Raw genomic sequence first — 16764 nt, 5'->3', positions numbered from 1 at the left:
ATAATTAATCAAACTTGCTATTTTCCTGACACTGATTAAATACTACTGTTCTTGTGAAAAACGTCTTGGAATCACTAATGAAATAAAATGATTAGGACTTCTATTTTTACTCAAACTGGTACTTCCCTCATTACAGATTTAAAGAGCAATGATTCAGTGTTAAATTCAGTTATCAACAAATATTTATTGAGCATCTACTAAGGGTCAGGTTTTCAACTAATCTCTGAGAATAAAGTGGTAAATAAATCAAGATTTAGATGATCTCTGTCTTCCTGGAGATTAACATCTAAGAAGGCAGAGTGTGATAAGGACTGTAACAGGAAAAGTGCAGGAAGTCATAAGAACAAATAAAACTAGACTACAATTCAAAAAAAGACTTGGCCAGGCGCAGTGGCTCACACTTGTAATCCCAGCCCTTTGGGAGGCCAAGGTGGGCAGATCACCTGAGGTCAGGAGTTCGAGACCAGCCTGACCAACATGGCAAAACCCAATCTCTACTAAAAACACAAAAAAATTAGCCAGGCTACTCAGGAGGCTGAGGCAGGAGAATCACTTGAACCCAGAAGGTGGAGGTTGCAGTGAGCCAAGATTGCGCCACTGCACTCTGTCTAGCCTAGGTGACACAGCAAGACTCCATCTCAAAAAAAAGAAAAAAAGAAAAAGAAAAGACTCTCTTGAGGAAATGAAGTTTAAACTGAGACCTATAAAACAAAGCAGGAATTTGGATTAACCAGATAAACTAATGAGGGTGGAGCAGATGGTGTTATAGGTAGAGGGAGCAGTACATAAGAAAAAGAATCACTTGGAGAAAGAATGCAGAGGATGTATGGTACAAATGAGGCTACAGGGTCTTATAAACCAGTGTCAGGAGTTTAGAATCCACATGAAAAGAATGGCAAGCCAGTAGGGGGTTTTAAGAGAGAGAACATTGTAGAAGTGTAATATGCAAAGTGACTGAAGGAGAGCAGCAACAACCAGAGATAAGAGGCCTAGAGATGGCCATGACTTGAACTATGGTGGTGGCATAAAGATGCAGTGATGAAGAGGCTATGTAAAGATATTCAGAAGATTTAAAGGACAGAGTTGGTAATGTCTGCTATATCTGCAAGGAGTAAAAAGAAGTCAAAGACGACTCCTAGGTTTTGGGGCTGCATAACTGTTTAGACGGTTAGACAGTGGAAGCAAAACACACACTCATGTGCTCATGTACACACACATACACACAGGATAATGTAAAAGAAGCCAGATTAACAGAGCGATAATGAGTCTTTGCTGTGGACAATATGCCTGAGGTGTTTACAGATACCTAAACAACATGGTTCAATAAGTAGTTTGATATGCAGGGTGGAAAGGCAATCTAGGATTATGAGCATTTACAGATATTCCTATGTTGTGCAATACATGGTTTTAGATTCCCTTTTACACAGACTGTTTCAAAAGACAAATTCTAACATTTCTGGAACATGGAAAATTATGAGCTATGTTTGGAACCACAAAGCATATGGTATAAAATTGAATATAAAAAAGTATAAAATTGAATATAAAAAAGCAAATTCTCATTGTATCAACTCCTGTATTTTTTAAAAGTATAAATAAAATTTTAAAATACCATCTACAACAATTCAAGCCAAGGCTAGAGAGAAGCTGCTAAAAAATAAAAAGAAAGTACAGAGATCCTGTTGTAATATCTGTGGCTAGTTATGGTTAGTTCAATATAGTTAAAGCCTGTCCTAATACTCAGTGTAAAAATGGGAAAAGCTTATCATACTTTTAGAAAAGTAGCATTTATATATATAAAATGTTTTATGCTACTACTGAAAGAGGAAAAAAATAGTATGGCAAAGTTTGAAGGCTTCTAAAGATAGTTTCAGACCTTGGCTGGAAATAATTTACTGCTAAAAAAAATGCACATATATTTAAAGATCTTAACAATCTTTATTTCAGCTTGTTGAAAATTCAATTGGTATAAGAATTTCCAGAAAAGACTAACTGCATTAGAAGCATACGTAAAAAGCAACTGATACCATATAATATGATTTCAGAAAAAATGACGCTAGGACAAAGTACTAAGAAATACCAACACTGACAGGACAAGTAGAGAAGAGTGTTGGGTCACAGAAAGCGAATCAACAGTGTGAAATGCTACTGAAAATCAAGCACAATAAACTCTAAAGTATGACCACAGGCTTCCTCAACATGTAGTTTACAAAAAGGGTAACCATAAAATTTATGATATAAACTGGGACACTTTTGAGCATAAAAGGAATTGTATTAATAACTATGGCAGACTAATAGGCATAACTTAAGGCCGTTCTGGGAAAACTAGGATACATATGGCTATGTGAGTCATGGACAATTTTGTAGAGAACAATTTCACTAGAACAATGGGAGTGAACACTAGAATGAGGTAGGTTAATGAGTGACTTGTAGGTAAGGATACGAATATAAAAACTCAGGAAAGCTAGCTATTAAAAAAAAAAAATGGGAGGCAGACTTAGACACATCTTTTTCCCAAACATTAAATATAAATCATATGTAATAAGCACAGCTAAACCACCTAGTGAACAAAACAGACTCCAGATTCTTTTAAAAGAACAGGTACTTCTAAATTATGTTTTCTCAATTATGAATTTAAAACACCATTTCTGTGAAAAGGCTTTCCTTAAATATGTAATTCTATATAAGAATATCATTGATACAACTGAATGACAATAGATACTATTTCAAAAAGGAAAAAAGAAAAAGCAATATATGTTGATCAATCTCTAGGAAAGAAAAGGTCATGTTACATGAAGTTAGTAAAACGATAACATAAGGTGGTTTTTAAATTTTCCTTTAAAAAGAAGTAGACTGTTTAATGTAAATAATGTATTATGCTCACACTATACCTACAATGGGAAGGCAGAGTCACAAAGTAGGTAAGAAAGAGTACGGGCTTTGAAGTTAGACAACCTGGCCTTATCACTCAGAGCTGCGTTAAGATCACAGATCACTGACTTCAACTCCCTATGCCTCAGTGGCCTCGTCTATAAAATGGAGATGACAATATCTTCAAAGAATTATTGATGGTTAAATGACATAATGCATATAAAGTACTGAGAAAAGAGTCTAGCATACAGTTGAGTACTCTAGAGACAGTAGCTATCATAATTAGTTAGCTATTATATATAACGTATTAAGCCTTGCACTGAGTTCATATCAATTTTCAGGACATTGTGTCAGATCTGAGAACAGACAGATTATCAGTATAAGGAGAAAAGAGAAGCTGATATGCACAAAGAGGCAACAGTGAAACAAAGCAAGGCTCAACTCTAAGATTTCTCCTCCTCAGAGAATGGAGAGGTCCTACGATTTAATTAATCTGAAGTATTGTTTGTTGTTAAAGTTTAGCTCCTCGTGCCAACAAGTAAAGACACATCCTATCAAAGTAACACTGGCTGTGTTAACATTAATAATAATAAGAGTCCTGACATTAGGAGCCATGAAATCCTTCTTAACTCTGTCATTTGCTAGCTGTATAATCTATGGCAAATTGCTTCATTTTCCTAAGCCTCAGTGTACTCATCTTTAAAGCAAGGATAATAATAATAACGTCAATCTCAGAGAGCTGCTCAGAAGCTTAATTGAAATAATATATGAATAGTATTCAACACAGTACCTGGTACATAGAAAATATTTAAATAATATATATTATTGGCTGGGCATAGTGTCTCATACCTGTAATCCCAGCACTTTGGGAGGCCGAGGCAGGCAGATCACCTGAGGTCAGGAGTTCAAGACTAGCCTGAGAATCATGGCAAAAAAATTACTACTAAAAATACAAAAATTATCCAGATGTGGTGACGCATGCCTTTAATTATAGCTACTCAGGAGGCTGAGGCAGAAGAACTGCTTGAACTGAACCCAGGAGGCGAAGGTTGCAGCGAACCAGGATCACACCACTGCACTCCAGCCTGGGGGACAGAGCAAGACTCTGTCTCAAAAAATAATAATAATTGTGTGTGTGTGTGTGTGTGTGTGTGTATATATATAATTTAAAAGAGGTGAAGTTAAGATGAATGATCATAGAGAAATGAGAACAGGAAGAGGTATAGAAACATTATGGCAGATTGAAGACTATCAACCACATAGTGGGCACAAAAGAAGAATGTAAGTTCTCACTAAGGGAGTAGAGAAAATGCAAGATTTATCCCAATTTTTAAGTTATAAAAGAATAAGCATGTAAAAATATCTAAGACTGATAGCAACAAATCTATGATTAAAAACAGAAACATGTCTAATAAGGAAATGACTAAATTATAGTATAGCCATGATATTAATACCTGCACTTTAAAAAGTATTAAAATGCATGTTTTTGACATGTACACAATGGCAACTTTTTTTAAAGTATTTATTGTATCCATAAATACAGTCATCACACAAAAAGAAAAGAAATACAGCAAAGTGCTAACAACAGGTATTTGTGAATAACAAAACAAGTGCTTTTAACTTTTTCTTTAAACTTCACTGAAAATTTTCAAAAATGTTTGCAACAAATCTGTATTATTTTATAATTTTTTTAAACATGTTTTCAAGACTAGTTATACAAAGTTCACTAATGATACTAGAATAATATTAACAATACTGTTTAGTAATATTACTAATAAGTATACTAAGCACACTAATAATACTAGAATAATTACACTGATAATAGAACTAGTGAATATAATTCTGAGTTACCTTGTAGCTCACTTTTAATAAGGCAACTTTCCATCATGTATAATAGCACAGTGACCATAATATCCAGCAGCTGACATTCTTCTGTTACCTGTCTGGCTAGCTCCTCATTGCTGAACAACTGAACACTAATATGCACAATTCTGTTAGACATTGTGTCTGATTCATGACTTTTCTTCAGTGTTTTCATAATGAAAGCATAATGCTGAACAAAAGTTTTTGTAAAAGCAACCTGTAAACATTTTAATAGAAAAAACATATTAGTTTTAACTTTTAATTTAAAACCATTTTCAATATATCAAATTAACATTTTACAGCTATTCCTAATTTATAATAATGCCCAAGGTAACAAAAAAAAATAATCTCAGTGGTGAGGGTAGTCTTTCACTTTTTTGGAACATTTGCAAAATATTCTGATGGCTAAAGAAAAAAAAAAATTTTTTTTTTTTTTCTGAGATGGAGTCTTGCTCTGTCACCCAGGCTGGAGTGCAGTGGCGCAATCTCAGCTCACTACAACCTCTGCCAACCTCCGCCTCCCAGGTTTCAAGCAAGTCTCCTGCCTCAGCCTCCTGAGTAGCTGGGATTACAGCCAAGAGCTACCATGCCTGGCTAATTTTTGTATTCTTAGTAGATACGAGGTTTCACCATGTTGGCTAGGCTGGTCTCAAACTCTTGACCTTGTGATCTGCCTGCCTTGGCCTCCCAAAGTGCTGGGATTACAAGTGTAAGCCACCACGCCCAGTCCAGGTAAAAAAAAATTTCAGACATTTTAAATTATTAAAGTTGTAAAGTAATAATAAATGCTGTGGTTTAAAACACAAGATATACTTTACTCACAAATGTATCAATTTACTGAGGTCAAAGTATGTAACTCTGTTCTGTGTTACCTACTTTAACAACAAAATCTAATAAAGTCTCAGCTACAAACTATTACAGAGGTTTTAAAATAACTAAATAAGTGAATCAATGTGATTATTTCAAAACAAATACCTTCTCCTTTTTGATCTGAAAGCTGACCACTAATCTGACTAAATGATCTGCAGGATTATTTATTCTTACTTTTTTATTTATTAATTAGTTTTGGAGACCAAGTCTCACTCTGCCGCCCAGGTTGGAGTGCAGTGGCATGATCCCAGCTCACAGCTCAATGCAACCTCTGCCTCCCAGGTTCAAGCGATTCTCCTGCCTCAGCCTCCCAAATAGCTGGGATTACAGGCATGCACCACCACGCCCAGCTAATTTTGTATATTTAGTAGAGACAGGGTTTCACTATGTTAGCCAGGCTGAGCTCAAACTCCCAACTCCTGATGATCCACCCACCTTGGCCTCCCAAAGTGCTGGGATTGCAGGAGTGAGCCACCACACCCGGCCATACTTATTTTTACTCTTATTTCCTTTCTGTGTAAGATGTACATTTTCTTTTTTTTTTTTTTTAGTAGATATAAAGATACACAGAACAGTGACACTAGTAAAGTGTCTCTCCTAACCTATACCACAAAAATTACAGCATGGTTTATTTTCTTTTTTTTAATACACTGAGCTTTGTCACTTTGCCATAACCACATGATGGTAACGTGGGTTCTGACTCCCTGGAACTAGAAACTTCACTTACCAACATTTGTATATGAGTCAATAACTGTTCTCTCTTTAGCAGTGGTGACCAAAAACTATTCAACCCATGCTTTTCCCAGCCTAATCTCACAATCTAAATTCAATTGTTCCCATTAAACACTCTCATAGCACCTTGTAGTCTTCTTCAAAGGATTTAGAACAATTTGTAACTACATATTTATTTCTGTTAAAAAAAAAAATGGTGTTTTCAATGTTTGTTCCCCAGCATTCCCTCCAGACAAAGAATCCTTTGGAATTCTGCTCAGTAATGCTGCTTTGCCACAAAGCTCAGACACTGTGCCTTTTGTGCAGAACCTGTGTTAGCAAGGGAAGAAGCTAATGCTTGTTTATAGTATAACATCGACCCTCACCTGAGAAATATATCAAAAAAAGATTTCGTAATGAAAAGGCAAAGAAAAAAAAGCAAAGTTCAGAAAGCAGGAAAATATACAGATACCTTATACTCTTGATCTGGAAGCATGTTGAGTAAGAAAGTTACCATCTTTTGGGGGAATTCATATTTTATAGTCCAAAACAATAGTTCTTCTAGGAAGCTTTTATGTTTCAAAACATCCATTATGGATTGATCTGCACAAGAAAAATGAAATTTATCAGTTAATGATTGAAGTTGCTCATCTTATAACTAATAACACATAAACCATATAATGTGAGTGTATCTAAAAATTAAAAATATGCCTTCAATAATGCAATAATATTGACAAGCTAGATTTCTACAATGTACACAGTATATAAAAAAATTAATGCTTATCTTTTAATATAGAGCAGTAAGTGGAAAAATGAAGGGTGGAATGGATGCCCTTTTAAAATAAAAGTATTCAATGCAAGATAGCATTATCTACTGGAAAGTCTAAAGCCAAGTCGGTCTCTTGCAAAGCTCTGCATTCTTGTCAAGCTTAGTCAACAGAAGGTATCAAGAGGTATATGATGAACTAGTAATTTGAATACTTTCACTGTCTTTTTCTCTCACTAATTTCTTCCCCTGCAAATGAATTAGAAAATTCTGACTATTAATCTTTGTCAGAGGAAATGATCTTAAGTTACTGTTCCAGATCATCAGCTCTACCACAAAGACATCAAGAGGATACAAGAAGTGTCAACTATGAATGTACTGGCTCCAGTGACACTGCTTAAGCCGGGACAGGACTTAGATGAGAGACTGGAAAAAACAGTATCTCACATGCATCAAAATCCTCAGGTACAGGCCTAACTATATCACTGCTTGAGGTATCTTGCAGGATAACCTTGTAGAGTTTTTTTTCAATTAACACTACCCCAGCTTTATACTTCTTCTAGTATTGAATAATGTGTTCATGCCACATCTCCCCAGGTAGTGGGTCTAAATGAATAACAATAAGCTCAACATGTCATCACTTTACTGATTTTATAAAACACTAAGTTTACTAAGGCTTGAATCAGTCCTTATTTTATTTTTTTTTTTAGATGGAGTCTCGCTCTGTCACCATGCCGGAGTGCAGTAGCGCGATCTCAGCTCACTGCAACCTCCACCTCCTGGCTTCAAGCGATTCTCCTGCCTCAGCCTCCCGAGTAGCTGGGACTACAGGTGTGCGCCACCATGCCCAGTAATTTTTGTACTTTTAGTAGATATGGGGTTTCACCACGTTGGCCAGGATGGTCTCAATCTCTTGACCTCATGATCCTCCCGCCTCAGTCTCCCAAAGTGCTGGGATTACAGGCGTGAGCCACTGCACCCAGCCCAATCAGTCCTTATTAGATAAACTTCAACACAGTTTTTTCATTAATAACTAAAGAAAAAAATGACATCAAAATATCCTATTATTCTGAAGATACTTTAACTAAAGAGAGGCAAACTCTATAGTTTCCAACTACAACTCCCTAATTCCATTTCAGTGATGACATAAGTGATATATAGTAGTGGTTAACATATAAAGACAAATACACCATACATCTTTTTTTAGAGTCAGGGACTCATTCTGAGGCCAGAGTGCAGTGGCACAATCATAGCTCACTGCAGCCTCAAACTCCTTGGCTCAAGTGATCCTCCCACCTTATCCTCTTGAATAGCTAAAAAATAAATTAACAGGGTGTGCAAGACCACACTCTGCTAATTTACTTTTTATTTTTTGTAAAGACAAGATCTTGCTATGTTGCCTAGAGTACATTTCTTTATTATTAGAAATTAAGTTATTATTTTCAAAATTCAGAATTTTCTACTTATAAAACAGAAGTCTATTCCTCCTGAAACAGATCACCTCCAGGGCATGACAATGATTTTAAAATAGAAAGAAACAAAGATTGCAAGAAATGAGGTAAAATGCAGTCAAAAGACTCACTGACAGATTCAAAGACAAAAAATAATAAAAACAGGGCCCAAGAGAACCAGGTAGCAAGAATTTGAGATTTGTAACTAAAAATTGTAATATAGGCTTGACACAGTGGCTCATGCCTGTAATCCCAGCACTTTGGGAGACTGAGGTGGGCAGATGGCTTGAGCTCAAGAGTTTGAGACCAGCCTAGGCAACAAGGTAAAATTCCGTCTCTAAAAAAAATACGAAAATTAGCCAGGTGTGGTAGCATGCACCTGTAGTCCCAACTACTCAGGAGGCTGAGGCAGGAGAATCATGTGAACCCAGGAGGCAGAGGTTGCAGTGAGACAAGATCATGCCACTGCATCCCAGCCTGAGTAACATAGTGAGACCCTGTCCTGAAAAAAATAAATAAGTTACAGTCCACAGCACACTGCTGTACCTAATTTAATTCTCACAATTCACTTAACACATGACTGATAACTTCACAGACTACCAAAATAAAAACCCTCATTGGTAAGTGCTTCTTAATTACTCACAAAGCTGAACAAAACTAGTACTATTAATCAAAGAATTCATAGTTATGACTCTGCAAGCTTGCACTAGCCAAATGAAAAGCCTGAAGCCATCATAATTATTATTAGTCAAGCACTTAAAAGAAAAATATACATTAACGATGTTTTAATTCAATAAAACAACTTGAATATACCAGGAAAGCTGTGGCTTCTGCTAAAATGAGAATAGTTGCAGTTATGCAGAATTCAATTTTTTCATCTTCAGACAAAAAAAAAAAAACTCCAGCAATGTCTTCATTGTTGTTCTTAAAATAGGTGACGTCAGTCTCCCAAGATTTTAAAGCATATGTTATATACATTATGTATAATATTATGGAAATGTAATTAGAAATGCTTCTATTAGTTATGTTTGACTATATATCTTTAAATCTTGACATGACTTTTAACAATGTGTAAACTACCTTAAGTCAAACTGTAAAAAGAGATTTCTGAAGAATCACAATGCAGTGTAAATGCATGACTAAAGCAAAGGTTTTAATTAAGGGAGCAGAGTTTGGCCAAGCGTGGTGGCTCACACCTGTAATCCCAGCACTTTGGGAGGCCGAGGAGGGTGGATCACGAGGTCAGGAGTTCAAGATCAGCCTGGCCAAGATGGTGAAACCCCGTCTCTACTAAAAATACAGAAATTAGCCAGGTGTGGTAGCAGGCACCTATAACCCCAGCTACTTGGGAGACTGAGGCAGAGAACTGCTTGAACCCGGGTGGTCGAGGTTGCAGTATGCCGAGATTGCACTGCTGCACTCCAGCCTGGGCAACAGAGCAAGGCTCTGTCTCAAAAAAAAAAAAAAAAAAAAGGTAGCAGAGTTCAAGTTCTGCAACGCACTAGCTCAATAATCTTGGAATCTTGGACATGCAGTTAAAGCCCTCAAGGACTCAGTTTCTTCACCCTTAAAATGTAAGTTTAGAGAACAGGCAGTGATGAGGTGAGCACAGTGTCTGGCCTCTTCCTTGCCATTACATATTTTCTTTTCAGTGCACTTTCAAGCTGTTGAACAAAATTGTTACAAAAATTGAACCATTCCCTAAGCTTCAGAGATCTTCAAAATAAGGTCAGTTTTTGAAAACACCTCGGGTTCTAATTCGCAAAGCCATTCCTTCCATGTACATACTTAAACTTAAAATGATAACTGATAGTCTTAAATCTCTGTACTATTTCTTACCACTAAAGGAAAGAAGAAAAAGCACTCAATACAAAACCACGTGTGAAAAAGGTTCAGGTATTTAAAAACAAATGAACAAAAAAACACTTCAACTTAAGTCCATACAAAAAGTATCTTCAGTCAGAATGTGACCAGGCTGAAGGAAAACAATGACCTCTTATACCACAGCAGGTATTTTCTGGGCATCCCTAAAGCTTAAACTCAACTATGTGCCTAACTAACAATTTCCAACTCAGATGTATCACAAGGACTCAGTTTGAGATTTGATAGGTTAAGGAGCCAGATGGTCATATGGGTTCCTAATTTCCTTCAGAGGTACAAGTTCTCTCCTGAGCCAGAAAAACGTGTGTATGTGTGCATCCTGGACTGCAGATCAAATTCCATACTCTTTCCTAGCAACCTCCAAGTTAAATGCAGCAGCATAATAACTGAGACTTAGAAAAGGAACCTGCAACTCAAAGTACCTGCATGTTCCACCTTTCTAGGCAGTCCCATATATTTTGCAAGATACACTTAACAGCAGAAGTAAGAAACTGCTTTTCATCAAAATAACATTTTAGCCTCTGGAGGTTTTCTAAACAGACCACATGTTAAGATATGGAAATCCCTGGCAAAAACCCAAAGCACAGACTTGTCAACTAATCACAAGTATTCTAGAAAAGCTTTTAGTGACAGTCAAGTAAACACTGTGGTTAAAAGCTTAGGCTCCGGGATATGAATTAAGGATCTACCTGTCATTAGCCATAATCTCTAACATGTCACCATTTCCTCATTCATATAATGGTAATAACAATAAAACCTGCTTTATATGGTTACTTTGAGAATTAAATGAAAAAATGCATGTGAAGTGTTTAGTACTACATCTAACACATATAAAAGTTTCAATAAATATTATTCATTATTATTAATCTAGTCCCTCACTATGAAGCATATCTATACTATTTTCTCCTTTCAGTAAACATGTGAGTACCTACTGAGCCTTTATTATGTGTTAAGTACTATTTGTTCATTCCCATTGTGTGTGTGTGTGTGTGTGTGTCTGTCTGTCTCTGTCTCTCACCATGTCTCCCGTGTCTTTTTCACTCTAGAAACTGCATACCCCAGATTATAAAAGGAACTAGGCCAAACTACAAATTCACACAAATTGAAGCCAAATCAATCAATCAGTGAAAAACAATTCCTTATGGGAGGGGACTCAAATATGATAATGCATATTTTATGATGCAAATAATGAACAAAATCCAACAGTCATCCCTTAACAATACTTTCTCCAAGACTTCTTAGATAAATCCAATAACGTAAGTCTCCCTTCAAACAGCTTTGATGTCAATACTGCTAGCCCATCAAGTATTCTTAGTGGTCAGGCATTTTTTAGAAGCATTTATATTCAAGGGAAAAAAAAAACAATAAAAATACCTTTGGTACCACTGCTTAGTTTTACCCTCTTTCTCTTGCCCAGACCTTGACTACCATCCTGATCATCCTGAAGGAAAATAAAATTAGCATTATGCACAGTCACATTCATAAATTTATACACTTTATAAATGTGTTTACAAATTACATTAAACACACAATATATGCATGCTTACATACTACTAATCAACATCTATGTATTTGCTGTAAAATATATTTCAGTGCTGTTAATTTTAACTTAAAAATATAGTGAATTATCCCTCATATTAAAACACAAGAGCTCGTAAATATAATCTCTGCTCCTAATGGAAGACTCTTAAACACCCCAAAATGCCGAGACAAAAATTTTCCTAACCTTATAAATTAACATCAAATGCACAAAGAAGCTAAAGGGTGGAATGGGAGAGATTATTATAGGAAGGTAGGAGAGAAGAGGAGAAGACTAAAACAATGAACAGAGGAAAGGCTTTGAGGAGTCTAAGACAAAATGAATTGAGGAAATCAAATTTTGAAAAATAAGCATAACATATTAGAAGTTGGAGTTGACACTTAAAAATAACAAAAACAAATTAAAATATGCTTAGAAAAAAAATCCAAAAAGGAAATACAGACATTTCTGCTCAATGTAATATAGACATTCTAGAGAAACCTTGCACTAAAAATAATGCTTAATATCAGGGTGGTGAGGGGGCAAGGGGTGGACACTCACAACCTTTTCAAGTTTATAACCAGAGAAGTAACAACATCAATAATTGGTACCCAGGGAGATCATGTGCATGCCCAGGCAAACATCTTGTGGTGGTTTAAGGCTGTATCAGAGCATGTTAACACTGTATAACAGCGTAAGAAAGCCAGCCAGCTACGACAATGCACAGGGAAGAAGAGCAAAGAAAGGAAACTGCCTCTTGTAAAACCAAGGTAAAAGTGGTGTTGCACCTCTTGGAGAGGAAGCCCTAGGTGTAGGTGCTCATTTCGGATTTTCTTAGTATAGTGCTAAAAAGGCTTCTGCTGTCTTTGCAGGAGAGTTCAGTTTTTTCCTCTCCAGCTAAAGGTTATGATTCTACTTCACTACACCAGCTCTCCTAAACCAGGGAATGTTACATATGAATCAACAACTGCCACATTATACTGATGTATTTTCCCTATTTTCCAAACACATATGAGTCAACTAATATTTATAAACAGGTGTGATAGTATTTGGCATATAGTCATTTGTGCAACAATGGTGCTGGTGGCAGGTTAGAACTGTAGTATAAAGATACTTTCAGTATAAAGATACTAAACTACAGTATTTAACATCTGTGTATTCCAAGATACTTTTATCAATTAGCAGCCATCCAATCTCTAAAGCAGAAAAGTAGCCTCAGTTTTATGCTGTAGCTCTATTTACTGGTGCAGCTTCCTTAGCCTAAATCTAATAGCTTTAACTTCAGGTTTCGTTCAAGTTCAGCATCAATCCTCAGGGTCATTCTCCGGGGTTTTCCAGAGCTATCTCTTAGCTCAGTCATTCAGCATTTACTGGGCACTTCAATATGTCCTCTCTGTTAACAATCTCCACCTTTGCCAGGCCTTTCTGGCCATCCACCTGGCAACAGAACTGACAGTCAAACTACAATCTCCTCCTCTTCTGCCACTCTCAGCTTGCTGCTGGAGAAATTCACCAGAATTAAATATCAAGCCTTAAAAGACAGAAAACAGACTCAGGAATATAGGCATACAGGGCCCAGAGGGTTCAGAAATTTGAGATTTCAGCTAATAGCCATTTATGAAGCTGGCTCTTCAACACCTGAGAGAAAAGGCAAACTTGGAAAAACATGTTATGTTCCAGGTTAGGATTATTTCATAATTTCAAATATAAACTTCCTATGAAAAGAATATCCTTGATCAAGGATGTTCATGGCAATATGAAGTTTTATAAATGTCCTGGCTTTATACACTTTCAGTACAGGTAGAATCTGCAAAGCAAAGGAGGGGAAAGTCATGCCAAGAAGAGAATATAGCATAAGCAAAGGCAAAAGACAGAAGCCTGAAAACGCGGACCACTGAGCTGGCCTTACATCATAGTAGATATCAAATACAGCTAGGAAGGGAGATTATCTGCATCTGAGCTGCTGGGAAAATGGGCACTCTTATATACCAATGGTGAGAATATACAGTAGTACAATTTCCCTGAATGGCAATATGGCAATCTTTAGAACGGAATTCCAGTTCTAGGAATTTAACACAAAGAATTAATCAGACAAGTCAATTGGGACTATATGCATACCTATTCATCACAATGTTATTTATAATGGTTAAAAAAAAAAAAAGTCTTTGGTTTCCAATAAAAGATGATTAGGTAAATAAATAATAGCACACCCATACCATATAAAGAAAAACAATGCTGGAGCTCTATATTCATTGTGACCACACGGATGCTCAAAAGCTATTATTATAAATGAGAAAAGCATGCTATTTAAAATAGCATATGCAGTATGAAATCATTTAAGTATTGCTAATATTCACACATAAAATCTGTTAGTATATTCCCTTTTTTAGATGTTCAAAACAGTCATTAAAAAAATGATAAGTTATACAGGAGTATATTCAGCATGAAACCATTAAAACATATCATACATAAAATCTGTTAGAAAGTCAGATGTTTTAAAGTCATAACACAGATGAAAAATAAGAAAAAATTTAAAAAAATAAAGAATGTCAGATGTTTACCATGAGTCACCACTAAGTGATAGAGATTTAGGTAATATTATCTTTTTCTTATTATTTATTTTCTATTTATTCAACAATAAATATGGATTGCAGTTTTAAGTTAATGAACATCTTTTTAAAATACAAGTCTGATTTCCAATACTACTTGCTCCAACAATAACTATATTATCAGTCATAAGTCCTATATTTTTATTTTTAGAAAGTACAATACTGTTAACAAACAGGAATTACTCTCAAGAGTGGAGAATTCAGGCATTAAGGAAAATGAAAACAAACAGCTCTCATAACCACAATTTCCCATCCCTCCAAATTCATGACGTGGAGCTGAGGTTCATTTGTCCCTGAAGAAGCAGTATAGGACCCTAAGAGAAGATGACGGTCCAACTGACAAGAGGAAATAAATCAAATACAATCCCAACCCAGACAGCATTTACACAGCTCTCAGGAATACTTTTCAGGCCTTAAATAGTCCCTGAGCAGGGAAGTAGGCACCACTGCTGCATGTGTTTCAGGCACAAAATATAGACATAGGTCCAAATCATTTTGGAAAAGAAACAAGAAGACATGAGACAACAAAATCCAAGAAAAAGAGATTCAAACTGCCAATCTACAAAATCTACAGATGGTTTCTCAACCCAAATTAACCTTTCTTTTTTTTTGATGGATTTTCTAGAAAGATGAAAACAATGTGAGCTTCATAAAAAGAAGTCAGGTAAATTCACAACTGGTTACAACAATATGCAAAGAATATTAATACAGAACACACAGGGCCAGAAGGAATATTTAATATGTCACCTTATAAAAATAAAATCCAAAGATCTTAAAAGACTAGAATGATAAGATGAAACTTAAAAATTTATGTAAGCCCCTATAATCAGACTGTTTGCTTTAAGTCAACTTCACAGTACAACACTAGAAGGAAACTCTAACTTGTCAGCTGTAAGGTGGGGCCCAGAGGAAAATGCTGGGCATTTATTTTACCTCTGTGGCTCCTGCCAACAATTTAGGTAGCTGCTAAAAAAAATAACAAAAAGCTTTGGGCTTTAATGAAGACACAGCATGCTTATCAAAAGATGTCCCATCACTGTGCACTGAATCAGAACATAGATTTTAAAAGGGAATGAGTTTACCAGACAGAGGAAAAGAAAGAACTATGCACAACAGAGAATACTGATATCTAAAGGTAAATATTTAAAACCGTGTCATATGGAAATAAAAATCTTTCTAGAGGGCAAAACAAGAAATATGTGAACGTTACAATATTTAACACAAGATTGAGAAGAATTTAAAAATTAGAGCTATCAAAGGAATAAGTTGCCTCATAAACTAGGTAAGCTCCCTATGATTAGAAGTATTTATGGAGAGGCTTACCAACTGTCAGGAATGTTGTAAAATCAATTTCTACACTGGAAAAGAAATACATGAAATATTTCTAAAACCTTGCCCACCAACAGTTTATGTAATTCCCCACCCCACCCTCACTATTAATGTATTTTATGATACCAAATTAAAATTAAATCTTATGCCTCCGAAAGTAAAATTAACTTTTTTTCTTTTACCTATTCATTTATGAAAAGTATCTCTAATTTTTTATTTCAATTGTCCTACTTTTGCTATTATTTTTGGAAATAATAATCCAAATGATTCACTTGTATTGGGTCTTGAATAAAAAAAAGACTATTCAAAGCATATCTACACAGTAACTTATTTTATTTTGAAAAGTGATTACTTCTCAATTATGTAAGAGTATACAGAAAAAAAGACAAAAGTAAACAAGCAAAATTTACAAACAGTGATAATCCTTGGATGGTAGGGTTGAATGTAAATGTTTTCTTTTTGTTTTGTCTGTCTGTTTTGAGACAGACTATCCTTCTGTCACCCGGAACGCAGTGGCCCAATGTCAGCTCACTGCAATCTCTGCCTCCCAGGTTCAAGTGATTCTCCCACCTCAGCCTCTTGAATAGCTGGGATTACAGGCACCTGCCATCATGCCCAGCTAATTTTTGTATTTTTAGTAGAGAGAGGGTTTCACCATGTTGGCCAGACTGGTCTCGAACTCCCAACCTCAGGTGATCCACCCGCCTCAGTCTCCCAAAGTGCTGGGATTACAGGTGTGAGCCACTGTGCCCGGCTTATGTTTTCTTTTTTATACCTTTTTCTATTTTTTAATTTTCCCACAATGAACATTCATATTTTCATAGCTTCATAGGAGAAAAGTGTCTTAAATGATTTAATTTTATATTAACAGCTAGGTACTTCAAAGTCACAGAGATT

At 35.8% G+C, this 16764-nt stretch overlaps 1 protein-coding gene across 8 annotated transcripts in view; it reads right to left on the bottom strand.

The window, feature by feature from the left end:
* The window catches only part of UBR3 (ubiquitin protein ligase E3 component n-recognin 3), a 254046-nt gene that overhangs the window by 183050 nt on the left and 54232 nt on the right, over positions 1–16764 (bottom strand). For all 8 annotated transcript variants that reach the window (XR_010341473.1, XM_064373357.1, XM_064373358.1 and 5 more), the window contains exons 6-8: positions 11785–11851; positions 6785–6915; positions 4720–4948 (exon numbers count right to left, since the gene is read on the bottom strand). Coding sequence is in view for 7 of the 8 variants with exons in the window: in XM_064373357.1 (XP_064229427.1) it covers positions 4720–4948; positions 6785–6915; positions 11785–11851 (427 nt within the window). In the remaining variant the exon portion in view is untranslated. The remainder of the gene's footprint in view (positions 1–4719; positions 4949–6784; positions 6916–11784; positions 11852–16764) is intronic.

Source organism: Aotus nancymaae, unplaced genomic scaffold (genome assembly GCF_030222135.1).
Source record: "Aotus nancymaae isolate 86718 unplaced genomic scaffold, 86718_ANA_hifiasm-v0.15.2.pri h1tg000008l, whole genome shotgun sequence".
Classification (NCBI taxonomy): Eukaryota; Metazoa; Chordata; class Mammalia; order Primates; family Aotidae; genus Aotus; species Aotus nancymaae.
This window is presented reverse-complemented; position numbering and strand designations above follow the sequence as displayed.